Genomic DNA, 15005 nt, shown 5'->3' with positions numbered 1-15005 from the left:
GCTTAGATAGGTACACAAGTTTGTCATGAATTTTACTGATCTAAAGATGTGTGGCATACCATTCAGATAATAATGAAATATCCAGTATTCTTTATAAAAAAATTTCAGGTACCCAACTGATTCTCACAGAATGATTTCACTGATTTTTGCTGAACTCGTGTCCCTAGCCAACCTCTGGTTGCAGTTGACAAGGGTTCAGTTCATTTGAGTTCAGCAGATGGATATTTTCCTTTCTATCGATGAGTAAAATAGAACTGAAACCACAAAGGCATGTGCCAGAACTTCACTGGTCCATCAGTGATGTAAGCAGCTTCTCTGCTGAGTCAGAAATTAGTTTTGAAGGCTGGAAAATAGCACCTCAGGTTTCGTGCTATTCACAACGGTACAACTACAGACATGACTCGTTCTTGTATTGAATCATAGTCGATTTACAATGGTGTGTCAATTTCTGGTGTATAGCATAACGTTTCAGTCACACACATATGTACACATACTTGTTTTCATGTTCTTTTCCATTACAGGTTACTACAAGATATTGAATATAGTTTCCTGTGCTGTACAGAATAAACTTGTTGTTTATCTATTTTATATATAGTTGTTAGTATTTGCTAGTCTCGAACTCCCGACTTACCCCTTCCCTCCCCATTTTCCCCCTGGTAACCATACGTTTGTTTTCTATTTCTGTGAGTCTGTTTCTGTTTTGCAAATAAGTTCATTTCTGTCTTTTTTTTAAGATTCCACATATGAGTGATATCATGTGGTATTTTTCTTTCTCTTTCTGGCTTACTTCACTTAGGGTGACGCTCTCCAGGTCCATCCGTGTTGCTGCAAATGGCATTATTTTTATTCTTTTTTACAGCTCAGTAATATTCCATTTGTGTGTGTGTGTGTGTGTGTGTGTGTGTGTGTGTATAGATGCATATACATATATAATGTGTATATATATGTATATACATATATAATATATATATGTGTGTGTGTGTGTATATGTATATACAGCATCTTTATCTAGTCATCTGTCAATGGACATTTAGGTTGTTTCCAAGACATGACTCACTTTTAAATTAAATCTGCTTTATTAATATTTCTTCTATCACTTTCTTAAGTTAGTCTATCGACAAAGCAATAAATCAAATCCTGATCTGTAGCATGTGCCAATATCTGTGGTATAAGTGCTCCCACTGTGGCCAAAGTCAGCACTGATGTGAGGTCATGAAATGCACAGCAGCATTTTCCCATCAAACAGATACAGCAGACAAAAACAGCACCAAGATCTTAGGTAACAGCAAAATGTAGTAAAACAGTTCAGAAGTGATGCATTTTGAGTATGTATTAACTTTGTTTTAATATCTGTATTCAATTGTAATTTTATTTAAATTTTTCAAAAGACTGTGTTTAACTACTGGCTCTCAGAATGCCTGACATTTTAACCATCAGCTCTGCTGAGTAGTCTGAGCCGAGCCCAGCACACCACTGTTAACCCCGGGAAGCCCTGCCCCCACCCCATGCAGGTCTGAGGTTGAAGGCCCCTGTCATAGGTCATTGCTGCTTTCTAGTTAAAAGACTTGGGACTTTCTCTGAACGCTGACAGTTACCACTTGACCTTGGGCAAGTGGCCCTCAAGACTCATCCCTTTGTTGTAAAGTGGGGATGGTCATACCTTTATCGTAGCATCACTATGAAGGTTGATAAAGTGACCAGCACCATCATGAGACAGTACACCTGCTCAGTAACCAGGAGTTCGCACGCTAGTCTGCCCCATCATACATCCCAGGGTCCCATACCTGGAGCAGGTGCGTGGAGAGCAGCACTGGCTTCCATTCACGCTTCTGAGTTCTGTCATTACTGCACCCAGAGCTAACAGTGACCACAGGACCGCTCTGATTAGAGACTGCACACACGTAACATACAATAGTAAGTAACAAGGCTTTTCAAGGATTAACTCATTGGATTCTCATGACAGTTCTATGAAGGAAGTGTTTTATTGGCTTCCTTTTGCAGATGGGGAAAATCAGGTCACTTATCCAAGGTCACATTATACCTATACCACTTGAAGTGCACGCAGATCCCACTGGCCTCTTGTCACAATGCAGATTCTGGTTCTGTAGGGCTGGGGTGGGGCCTGGGAGTTTGCATTTCTAGCCAGCCAATAGTCCAGGGACCACACTCCGACTAGGGAGGAGCTGGATGGCTTGGCTGAAAAGCAGGCATTGCCACTTAGCCTATTCCAAAGCGCACACTCTTATCTCCCACAATGTGCAACCTTCTGAATGAAAAGAGTTCTGTGCCAAGTCGGGGTCTACTGATGGGGACTCCCGGGCGCACAGCAGTATCAGAAATGCCTGCAGAGCAGGGAAGATGACTCAGCTCCAGGACTCTACGTGAACAAGCTCACATACCCCAGGCACCTTCATAATGATAACGTTTACCCTTATTTTAGCCACTCATCAGAGTGCTACATACCATCCATCCAGGATGTCTGGTACCCCACAAAAAGCCCCTATCACCAGGCCCCTGCCAACATCTCACCCAGGCATCTGCTGGGGAGAAAATTTAATCACTGAATCCATTGAAGTTAGAGCCAAAAGAACCTTAGTATTCAACTCATCTGAATTCTTACTCTGCAGCTGGAGAAGTTGAGGTCCAAAGATGCCAAACACATCATGAGGCAGAGGCCAGGTTAGGACCGCTAGCCTGGCCCTGTCATTCTCCAGCCCGTGTGGCAGTCGCCAGCCAGTGAGGACGGCCTGGGCATCCCAGGCATTCTGCTCAGCCCCCTGGCTCTCTGCTGCCTCTGGATTCCTAAGCACAGCTTGGTCTGGGCTCCAGTGGGGCCGAACATCTCCAGCAGCCTGTGATATCAGACCAAGCCAAGTATTCGAATAAACAAGGCAAGACAGAACAGAGGAAAACATGAAATGCTGGAAAACTTGCTTTTCTGTGGTTTCCAGGGGAACCAGCATTAAGGAGAGGTTAAGCCTGTGGGCAGAGTTGGGGGAGGTGATACAGGAGACCACTCCAGAGTTTCAGCCGTTGTTACTCGGATAATAACAACTCCCCTGGCCCCACCCGCTGCCATCCCAGAGACCCCAGGTCCAGCTGGCACCTGCCCATGCTACTGCAGTAGCAGTCCCAAAATGTCCCCTGCTCTTACCTTATTCACCCATGATGTAAGTATTCTCCACATAGCAGTCAGGGAAACCCTTCAGAAACACTGCGCATTACTGTGTTCCTCTGTCAGAGGCCCTGCCGTGGCTTCACGATGATTTGGAGCCTAAGTCTAAGCTTCCTGATGTCTGCAGCCCTCCCTCCATCCACCCTCACTCCCCCAAAAGCCCTTGGATGAGTGTTCCCGATCTATCCCCACACTCACTCCTGTTCAGCCATGCCTACCTCCTCACCTTGACCCAGCTGCTCAGCCCTACCTCTGCTTTCAGGCTTTCGCCCCTGAGTCTGGATGCTCTTCCTGCAGACACCCCAGAGCTGACACCCACGATGGCTTCTCCCTGCTCACACCTTCTCCGTGAGGCCCACCTTTACCACCCCACGGAAACAGTAACACCTGTCCACGCATCTTTCTGTCTATCATGATTTTTGGCTTTCCCTCCCCCAAGGATAGAGACACCTGTCTGTTTTGTTCCATGGGAGGTAGGAATCTTTATTTTGTTCACTGATGTATTCCAACACCAAGAACAGTCCCTGTCCTATCCTGGGCACTAAGAGAAAAAAAAAATGTGTTGTTGAATTAACTTTGAGAAAGATTTCCAGCCCAAACATTTACTGAGCACCTAGTATATTCAAGCACAAAGCATTTTGCATGCATTGTCTCATTTAATTCTCACAATGTTCTCAAAACATAGCAAAATCTAAACACCCCCCACCCCATGCCAAGTGATGCCATTGAAGAGTCCCTGGGAAGCACGGATATGAGGATGTGTTATAATGACTAGATTCAACCCTGGCTTTCCCACTCTGATTATCTTTTGATAAGTGCTTTGAAAACCACCGTCACCAGGCAATATGTTAAGCTAGTCCTGCTGTGGCTCAGAGCTTATCAAGGTGGGAAAGCAACGGGGTACAAAGGACAGGCATGTAAGCTCCGGGGTCAGCCTGGAATCCTGGTCTCGCCCCATTTCCATGAAACCTGGCATGACGCAGTAGAAAGAAGTGGCCTTTGAGTCAGACAGGCCTGGTACTGAACCCCAGCCTGGGCACTTACTGCTGTGTGGCCACAGGCAATATGTTTGGTGTCTCTGGGTTTCTTTTTCCCCATCTGAAAAGTGTAAGATATCAACAGGAAGAAGTGAGAAAAACGACACACTAAGTTGTATTTTAGGTCAATTTGTCCACTATCCCTGATTTCAAGCTCCTGCTTCATCAGGACCATGATGTTGGACGGACCTGGTGTTGAAGCTCTGCTCTGTCACATCACTCCAGCCTGTGTTGAGCCCTTCCTGTGGGCGGGGCTTCGTACTAAGAGCTGGAAACACAGATGCCCAGTGATGCTCTCTTTTCACTGAGAGATGCGCGCAGGCTCCTCATCACTCAGTTGCTGATAGGATAAAACAAGGTGTGTCCGGGTAAGAGAGCTTGCACTAGGTGTTAGTCTGTGGACTTCTGGGAAGTTGGGAATGATATCGATGCTGTTTGCTCTGCATACAGACAGGATTGGAGGGACCAGGCTCACAGGGGGGCAGGCCACGGATGGTTGCCATGAGGGTGCAAAGTGGAGGCTGTAGAGAGAGAACCGTGGAGAGAAGGTCAGGGACCAGACCATGGAAGTCCCTTTCCTTCATGTGTGCCATATTCCGAACATGGACTATAACTTGCAGGCAGTGGAAACCCCAGATTTTAGAACACGGACCCAGCTGCAATTATGGCGGAAGGATTGAGGGAGATGCGAGGTGGCGTGGATTGAAGGGGAGAGATTGCTGAGAAGATGCTGCAGGTTGCAGAGCAGAGAGGTGGATTCAAGCCCGGGAGCTGGCACCTTCGGGGACCTTCCCTTTTCTCTTCTCATTTCCCTTCCCTGCCTTGATTTCCCTTCCTTTCTTTGGACTTTCTGGAGTCAGGAAGTGTTGGCCCAGGAGACAGGGGGAAAGGATACTGATCTTGGGGGCCCTCATTCTCTGCACTCTAAGCACGAGGTCCCTCCCTGTCGCTCCCCAGACCACAGAAGAAGGCCCATCAAGTCCGTTTTACTCTTGGGTTTTTATGGAGTGTGTACCAACCAGGCACAAATCAGGTTATTGTTCTGAGAGTTTTTAAAAGGTAAACATATTGCTTTTTTTATGTTGTTTTCGATCACGCATCCAGAATCTTTCAGGCATGACCATCTATAAATTTTAAATTCCACTATGAATACATCTAAGGACCTATGAAAAGGGTAATTCACTGTTTTTATTATATTCGCTCGTTACATACATCGATGGCCTATTAGGAGCTACATCCCCTGACAGTCAAGACAGACGGGGAAGAAAAGGAGAAAGCATTTGAAAAGGTGATATGGAAGGCTTCTATTTTTTGGTTCATTTGTTTCCTTTTGCTGAATCAAAATTTAAACAACAACAAAAAAGAAAGAAAGAAAAAAGACTTCATGGGGTTTCTTGAAACTTGAACATAAAAGGATTCAGGATTACTGTCTTGTTTTCTAAATTAGGTTATCTTTCTTTTGTCTTTCTGTCCTCAAGAAGATTAAAAAGAAAAAAGGAATTTATTTTGAAGGCAGACAAAGAGCCTTAATTAGAAGACAAGCACTGGGGAAGCCAGGGCCAAGTGACAGGGACCTCAGGCATCACACCTGGAGCCGGGAGCTGGGCCAGGGCCCCCCCCTCCCCCGTCAGCACCTGGTCAGGGCGGGCAAGTCACCTCGCGTACCTGGTGCAGGCTCTCTCATCAGTTAAATTAACAGGTTCAAGCAGAGGATGCCCATCTTTCCGTGAAGCCCCGTGCTCTGGGACTCTTTGAGGCTACAACTCTGGGAAAGCAAAGAGCTTAAAGTCAGACACCCCCACCCTCCCACTCTGCACCTGCAACCCAGAGGCAGAGCTGTCTGCGCTAGAGTGTTCCGGGCCCATTTTCTGCCTTGATAAACGAGAATCAGTAATTCCCTGGAGAGACACCGGCCTCTGTACCTGGATCTTCTCAGGCACAAATACATCCTCTGCTCCGAGTCTGCATGAGGGGAATACAGGAATTCAGAGTTTTGATGGGAGGTGCACGCACCGATGATGACCACGCAGGTGGCAATTCCTAAAAATGGAAGCCTGATTCATCTCATCCGAGAACGCAGAGCCTCTCTCTGAGTCCAGGGAATCAGGAGGAGGAATCACAGCCCAGGCGGAGCCCAGGGGCCCGAAGGAGTCCAGAGGGAGCTGGCCAGGGCTACGTCCTAGCCAGGCACAAATCCACAGGCAGTTCACCATCAGAAGGAAACAAGGCAGAGCCAGGCGGACTGTCCTGAAATCAGGTAGCCATTCAAATCAGAAGTAAACAAAGACAGGAAGCCGTGGGGAGAAAGAAAAGGCAGAGGAGGTGAGCATCCTGCTCAGTAGCTTGGTTCCCGCTCACAGGCTGCCAGCTTCACGAGGCTAAGACCTTTTGTGTCTTGTCGCCCGTGTCCCCAGGCATAAGACAACATCCAGCACATAGCAGCTACTCAATAAACATTTGACCTGAGGATGGCCCCAGAGTCCACTGCCCAATTTCAATTCAGTTCAGGAAAGGACTTGAGTTTGAGAGGATTTTCTTCCCCAGACCATGAGGCAGAGCCTTATAGGAGCTGTCAAAGAGGATACAGGAGGATGGGGTGGGGGCTTAGGAAACATGGCTGCCTTCCACCAAGATAGAGAGTGAGCACCGTTCTAGCTCACAGAGGGACATAGGACATCTACCTAGACATGTTTGGGAAAGATGATTGGAAAAGATGGCATCTGTGCCAGGCTCAGAAGAGCAGAGGGTTTGATGATGTGGAGGATGTGGAAAGAGAAGAAGAAAAGAGAAGCGGATCACAGGCAGAGGAAACCACACGGACAAAGAGAATTTCGATGTGCTGTGTTTCAGCCAAGCAAGAAGTTCGGTTTGCCTGGAATATAGGTTTGTAAAACAAAATTGAAGAGTTGAAATGATGGCAGACACAAAATTGCAGGGGATCTTTGAGTAGAAAGAGACTGATGTCCAGGAGACCAGTTAAGGAGCTCTTGGGATCCAGGTGGAAGATCGAGGGGGCTCCAGTGAGCACAGGACCCTGAAGTTAATTCATCTTCCTGCCACCAAGTCCTCAAAGCCTGTTACTTAGATACACCCTTCCTTATAATGTGGCTTTTAGGACTTTGCCACAAGACTTTCAGCTGCTTTTGAATCAAGACTCTTATTCCCCTCTTTTTAATGCAGTGACAGGAAAGTGTTCAGGATACACTCAGTAATGATGTCTCGTGGAAAACGCCAACCTGTCGCACCCTCTAATTTTACAGATGGTAGAACCATAACCAGGGTCCAGAGTGGTTAAGTAACGTGGTTGAGATAACATAATGAGGCAGTGAAATAGTTAGGGCTTGAACCCTAGCTCTAACCCAAAAGTCACAGGACCAAACTTGCCTTCCACGCTAGCTGGCTGTCACCAGAATTATTGTCCAGGGTTGTGGCTATAAATGGGAGATACTGGACAAGACAGACGGGAGGCTCTGAGCAACGGCCCCAGCACTGAAGCTGCTTGGGAATATAAGTCTGTCTTGCATCTGGTCCATTTCCCTCTCTTTCTGCTACACATGCCCTATGTACTCAGGCAGGGCAGGACCATCTCCAGATGCGGTGTGCTGTGGCCTCCCTGTGTGTCCAGACACAAGGCTGAATCCCCTTCCCTGAGCAAGGCTGGAAACCCTGCCTTATCACCAGCATTTGCTCTCCAGCAAAGGTGGCTTCCTGTGAGATATCTCAGCGTGGATTTACTGCAACAACCCAGATCGGCGATTAGACCACATCCCAGTAGACAGCAGCGCACACTGTCTTCACGGACAGCTCAGATTCCACCCTGGCTCAGGCAACAAGCAGGGAGAGGGTGTCCCACCGTGGGGGCCACGGCCACCTGACAGGACCATCTCACATGTCCCTGCGCTTAAGTCTCCTCAGCAGAAACTGACTCAAACCTTGCTCAGTTCTAGACCTTCAGGACAAAAGGTCTTCTGTGTGTACATCTTTCCCCGTTCCTCACAGAGTGGAATATCTGTTTTCCGTGGCATCTGTTCAATAAAGGAACAGGTTCTACACCAAAATTTCTCTGACTTCCATGACTGGGGTCCTAAGTCCTTGCAAAGTAGGAGAACATGATAGTCAGATGTGCAGGGTTGTTGTGAGGATTAAATTAGAGGTATTTGAGTTGAGGTTCTCCAGAAAAACAGACCAAAAGAATACATATATGTATTTATATATATACGTATAAATATATATATGAATATATATTCATATATATGGAGAGAGACCTATTTTAATGAACTGGGTCACACGATTGTGGGAGCTGACAAGTCTGAAAACTACAGGGCAGGGGAGCAGGCTAGAGATTTAGGGAAGTGTTGATGCTGCAGTCTTGAATCCAAATTCCATGAGACAGTGGGCTGGAACCTGAGGCAGGGTTTCTATGTTGTTGTCTTAAGGCAGAATTCCTTCTTCTTCAAGAAGGAAAACCTAGGTATTTGCGTTTAAGGTCTTCAACTGATTGGGTGAGGCCCACCCACATTGTGGGGTCATCTGCTTCACTCCAAGTCTACTGATTTAAATGCTAATCGCCTCTAAGAAATACCATCTCCGCCACATTTAGACTAGTTTTTGACCAAACAACTGGGCACCATAGCCTGGACAAGTTGACCCAGAAAATTGGTCATCACAGAGGCACGAGTCAGTGAGAGACAGCAATTAAAACATCTCATTGTGATCCATTTGTTAATGAGTGGATGTTCCTTTCAAGTTCCTCTAGGAAGGTCACTGGCTCAAGTCTTCATGTACCAGTCAATCAATCTAAAAACGCAAGATAGGAGGGAATGAATGATGAGGCTTCGTGAGCTTGAGAAAATGTGCCCTTGTGAATGTCTTCAAATTCAAACTTAAAAAAAAAAAAAAAAAACTCTATGGCAAGAAGGCTGTGCATGTCCTTCACGTTTTCTGGGTTCAGCAGAGCAAGCACATAAAAGTAGCCATCATCCAGGCAATGGCGTGTCCAAAACCCAAGGACCTGGGCTTTTCTCAGATGCTCAGGGAGCATGTTAAACATCTCCTAGGCTTAGAGGAAGCTAAATAACACAACTTCAAGGAAGTTTGCATATACCACCCAGACAGCTGAAGGACCGAATGGAATGAACAAATCAGTTATCAAGCACTCGGAGCAGTTATCTGTGACAACCAATGTGGTGACCCTTTTAGGGAAGCTAGAAGTACAGCATCCTGCTGTAAAAAAATGATTATAACGGCCCCTCACATGCAAGAGCAAAGAGTTGGAGAACAAGTTTGTTGTCTATTTTCCAGGCTCTTCTGGAATTGTCTGCAAAACTTTTGAAAATTGGCCCGACATTTTCAGGAGTCGTGGAAGGTTATAAAACAGGCTGCAGAAAGACTAGCTGATGTGGTTTGTAGGTTTGCCAAACACCTTCTGGATGTTACTCAAGTGTCATCTCTACTCACACACAATGAGTGAGCAAAATGCATGGCAGACAGACACTCCAATGGCCCCCAGTACCTCTTTGCCTGGTACCCATGCTCCTCCCTGTGTAATCCACGCCCTCTTCCTTGCAAGCGAGATCTGTGACTGCTTCTAAACAGTCGGACATGGCACAATTGGCAATATGTCATTTCTGTAATTGCATTACATAAGATTACCACTTTCCCCTTGTCTTCGTGGTTTGCTTGCTTTGATAAAGCAAGCGGCCATATTAGGGAGGCCCATGTGGCAAGGAACTGAGGACATCCTCCACCCAACACACAGCAGGGAGTGAGGCTCTCAGTCCAACAGGCCATAAGAAATTAGCCTCTGACGGCAATCGCACGTGCTCAGAACCAGATCCTTCCCCAGTTAAGCTTCAGATGAGCCCTCAGCTCTGGCTGACACTCTGATCTCAACACAGATCATAAAATGGAGGCTCCAGCAAAGTCATGCCTGGATTCCTGACCCACAAAAACTGAGATGATAATGCACACTTTTGGCCTGGGTGAAGTACTTTAATTATCAGCTGTCCTTCTCATTGCTACTGGTTGTCTATCTCTGGTATTCTTTGATTATTTTGAGTAGAATTGGGTACTAGATAACAGAGACTGATCACTAACATGCACTCAATATGTGAGGGAGTTATTGTAACTCTGCCCTTCCTTGTCTGAAAATGGGTATGATGAGATAGATTGACCACTTATTCAGCTGGCAGAACCTGGTTCAAATCCAGATCAAGTACCAGTGAGCGCTCTGAACCTTTGCGTCCACACCACATTACACTGCGCGGAGACTAGCATCTCTCTGACTTGCCCATCCACTCCTTCTGAGGGGACAACCTGCCCTCAGGGCCATCCTGCCCTTGGCCCCATCCTTCCTTCCCACCTCTGTCCATTCTCTCTCATTCTCTCCTACTGAAAACTACAGCCAAGACCTATTTTGACTTTGGGCCCTCAGACTCTCTAAAGAGTTGGAGTCCAATACTAGACTTTGTGAGTCTGCCCCTCTCAACCTTCTTCGGGAATTAGTTGAGTGGAGTTGCCTCACCTGGGGCCGCCCACATCCACTGACTGGTCCACCCAGGAGTACAGAGGATGCCTTGCACCCACCACAACATGGGACAGTCTGGAAGGCCATCCTGTCAATCTCAGAGCACAGCCCAACTCCTCCCCCTGCCCAATCCAGCTTCCTTCTCTTCCCTCCACAGAGGCTGATTCCAGAAGCTCACCCTAATGTACTTCCTGCACCCTTTTCTCCCTCTCAGAGTGTTTCTCTAGGAACCTAACATGTAGCAGTTCCTTAGCAGACAGAGCATGAGCTGAACATGCGGTAAATGAATTCAACAGGGCTGAGGGCAGACTAGGACTGGCTCATAAGTTTGTTGGGAGGATCTGATGGACTAATATGTGTGAAACGGCAAAGACCAGTAAGTTGTGAATCTTATCTAAGTTTCAAGCTGTTGTTACGATCATTATAGCTATAATGCTATACACCACATTATTATTATGCACGATCTTGGAGTCAGCAATCCAGCTGCACAAGTCCTTGAGAGAGAGTTATGGCTTAGGAGCAATTTGTAGGATTTCTCAGAAGTCGGCAGTTGCCCTAAGAGTGTGTAGAAAGAGCAGCTTCTGGAAAAAGCTGAACTTGATCTGTAAATTTATTAAAAGAAGCGTAGTTTCATGATGAAATGGTAATTCCTTATCCGTGCGGGTCAGACTGTACCCGCCATATTGGATGTACCTGGGAGCACAGGTAAAGGTGAGAAGTTGGAGGAAAATGACCAGAGTAGATCGGAGCAGGCATCTTTCACTCTCAAAGTAATTTGCCCCACCTCACTCCCCACTTCCCAGCTCACTGCGTCCTCTGTCTGCCAAGTACTTGCATGTCCTCATTTACCACCCTGCAGAAGTCTCCCTTGACTACCCCTCACTTAAAGGTTCAACCCACTTCTTCCCTTTTCCTTCTAGACCATATGTTTTTCTCTATCATTACACCTGTTGTATTGCCCTGTTTGGGATCTGGGTCTGATTCATTTTCTGTAACTTGGGACAAGTTAGATGTTCTGTGAGTTAGTTTCCCAGGGGTATCATAACCAATGTCCGTAAATCAGGTGGCATAAAACAATAGAAATTTATTCTTCCACAGTTCCGGATCCCAGAAGTTTGAGGTCAATTCAGAAGGCTGTGCTTTCTCTGAAGGCTCTAGAGAAGAACCCTTCCCTGCCTCTTTCAGCTTTGGGGGACCCCAGATGTTTCTTGGCTTCTGACCGCATCACTCCAGTCTCTGCCTCCATCTTCACATGGGACTTCACATGCCCTTCTCTTCCACATCTTCTCCTCCTGTCTTCTCTTCTAAGAACACCTGTCCTTGGACACAGGGTCCACTGTAATCCAGGATGATCTCAGCTCATGATCTTACTTTAATGGTACCTCTTCCCAAATAATTCACAGTTTCTAGACAGGCATATCTTTTTGTAGGTGTGTCTACCATACACTGTTCACAACAATTAGTACCTGTTGATTCAACCACACAGAACTGGCTTTTGTTGGACCTGCCTAAAAAGTAGTGAGGATCTGGAGAGGGCAGACTCAGAGAACAGATGAGATAAGGATGGAGCAGGTGTACAGAGCAATGTCACAGAGATGCAGAGAGTTTAAGGAGGGTACCACAGTGACCCCGCTGGTGTGGGAGTGCCCACATCCTCTTCCTGACGGGGTCACTCATTCTACCCATCGCTGCGGCCCCTTGTAAAATAAAGCTCTTACATTAAAAAGAAAAATGTAAGTAATTGGGTTACTTTAAACTCAGGTTTTGTTTAAGCCCAGTGGAAATGCAAAGAGAGATTTGGAATTACGTGTGAGATGTTAATTACTTACATCTGACTGGGTGGTTGTTTCTATGAATGAATGCACTTAATTAATTTTTTCCCCCAGCTCCTTGCTATTTCCTGACTATAATCTATTTTCTTTCATCACAGGGGCAATAGAAAAACCACAAAAGAAGGATCCAGTGATTTGAAATTCCAGAACGTTGCTCTGCCGAAAAATAGGTTAGAATATTTACTTGTTTATTAATAGAGGAGTAAAATTTTTGATTCTGGGGCAAATAAACTGACCAGCACGCACACATGCAACGTTAATGTGGCAGAATTATATTGCTGTCAGTGACCTTAGAAGTTACACGGAGACCAAGGTCCAGAACAAGAAGGGCCTCGCTGGGGGTCGAGCATGCATGTGACGCAGGCACAGGTTTTTAAGGAGCCCCCGGGCGTCCACAGCGTTTCAGGCCAGGGCTATTTCCACCACCCACCCAGGCCTCTAAACAGCCCAAGAGATATTCACCAAGGGAGAAGCTTCCATTCTTCAGGTGCTCAACGATTTGACTGAGGAATCATGGATGGATCAAGCCACAGGTTCACCACCAGGTCTGAGAAGTGAGGAGCCTAGAGGGAGCCATGTGCGCATTTGGTTTCTTTTGTCCTTCAATTGAGCAAAACAGTTCTTGAGCAATTATGGCATTATTTCGCACGCAGGCTCCTGAACAGGCAGAGACAAGAGGCAAAGTCTTAACTCCAAGGGGTGCACAGTCATGACTTAAAGCTCAGGAGGAGGACTGACTTGACAAAATGATTGACAAGAGACCAATCCTGAAGTCAGATCCAGCTCTGCCATTGACTGAAGTCTCATCCTGAGCAACAGCCTGCTGTTCAGAGGGATGTGGGCCTCCCTGTGTCCAGCCAGACCACCTCGCCAAGCCCTGCATCCGGAGGTACCCAAGGATCTCTGCGTGTTGCACCAATCCTTGCCTCCCAGTGAACTTCAACTCAAGCCAATCGCCAGACATCCGTTCAGTTCCTACTGCGTGCCAGGCACAAGAAGCTTTCCCGGCATTCTAAGATGTGCTTGAATAAATATTTTCCCTGAGCAGAGCAAGTGAGTGCCTGCAAAACAGAATATTTGAAATATTTTCAAGACTACATTAAGCAAAGGAAAATTTGTGGCTGTTCTCAGACTTATTCAATGTTTACATTAAATAGATTTGAATAATGCATTTTAAGTCAGTTTTTCTTATTTCTTGACAATAGCAAGAGATGGGAGATGGAAGGGTTAGAAGTCTTCCTTCAAATGGAGATGGTTGCAGCAATTACATACATCAAAGTAATATTTACAGTTACATTTGGGGAAAAAAAACAGAGAGAGAGAGAGCGGTGTTTTTTTCTGAAGCAAATTATTTCAGGATGTGTCACAGTGTGCTCAAGATATATTAAAAAGAGCAACAGACGATGTTTCTGCAACCTGTTCCAAACCATTTATAAACTCAAATTAAAAAGGAAGAAAACTCCCAGATACATGCAAATCTCTGTACTACTGCATATTTTATAATGGAAGTATTATATGAATATAAATTTGTTTCTGAGGTCTATAAATCAAATCAAAATGTCTGAAAACAACATATCTGACCTACTATCTTACTTTAATAACTATTACACCAATATATTCATTCTGCACACAAATTATAATTATCAGGGTCTGATGATGATGGAGAAGGGAGGGTGTCACTGCTGGGTGTTGCTGCAGAACAGAACGAGTCTGCTGGGGCTGGATTGAAATCTCCGGCTGAGTGACCTTGTCTAGACAAGCCCATTTTCATTTCAGTGCCTCGTGGATTTTAGAAATGGTATTTGAAAAAATTCAGAAGAGGTGGTCTTGCCCACCACTGACCCCCCAAACCTAAAGCAGTTCCTATGTTTGGGTAATGAACGCATGACCTCTGTAGCATGCCTGACACGTAGTAGGTTCTCAATAAATCGCAAAGGCTGGGGAGAGCTCAGTGGTAGAGCATGTGCTTAGCATGCATGACATCCTGGGTTCAATCCCTAGTACCTGCATTAAACTAAATAAATAAACTTAATTACCTACCCCCCCAAAAAAACCAAAAAATTTTAAAATAAATACAAAATAAAGAAAAAAAATTTTTAAGGTTATCGGTCACTGAGTGCCCACCACAGGCTAGGAGCTATTTTAAGAGCTTAATACATGTATCTCCCTGGATTCTAGCCATCACGCTCTTACTAGTTCGCCTTTTCCAGGAGAGAACAGTGCAGACTAGAGACGGTAAATAACTTCCCCGAGGCTGACTCGCTGGTTGTGGTTCACAGTAAACGGTGGGCATCATTATTATTACGAGGCTATAAAACAACGCTGCCACTCCATGCCGCTGCCCTCAGTACTGCCACCCGGTGGGTGTAGGGACAGGCTCAGCAGAGCCATCCACCCCCGCCCACCCCCAAACTCAAACTCACACGGACCTCCTG

At 45.9% G+C, this 15005-nt stretch overlaps 1 protein-coding gene across 1 annotated transcript in view; it reads left to right on the top strand.

Moving 5' to 3' along the window:
• The window catches only part of CLNK (cytokine dependent hematopoietic cell linker), a 183819-nt gene that overhangs the window by 90984 nt on the left and 77830 nt on the right, over positions 1-15005 (top strand). The window contains exon 3 of the mRNA XM_032493962.1: positions 12669-12740. Coding sequence (XP_032349853.1) covers positions 12669-12740 — 72 coding nt within the window. The remainder of the gene's footprint in view (positions 1-12668; positions 12741-15005) is intronic.

The sequence above is a fragment of the Camelus ferus genome, chromosome 2 (genome assembly GCF_009834535.1).
Source record: "Camelus ferus isolate YT-003-E chromosome 2, BCGSAC_Cfer_1.0, whole genome shotgun sequence".
Lineage (NCBI taxonomy): Eukaryota > Metazoa > Chordata > Mammalia > Artiodactyla > Camelidae > Camelus > Camelus ferus.
Note: the sequence above shows the minus strand (reverse complement) of the source record. Positions and strands in the feature narration are given on the sequence as shown.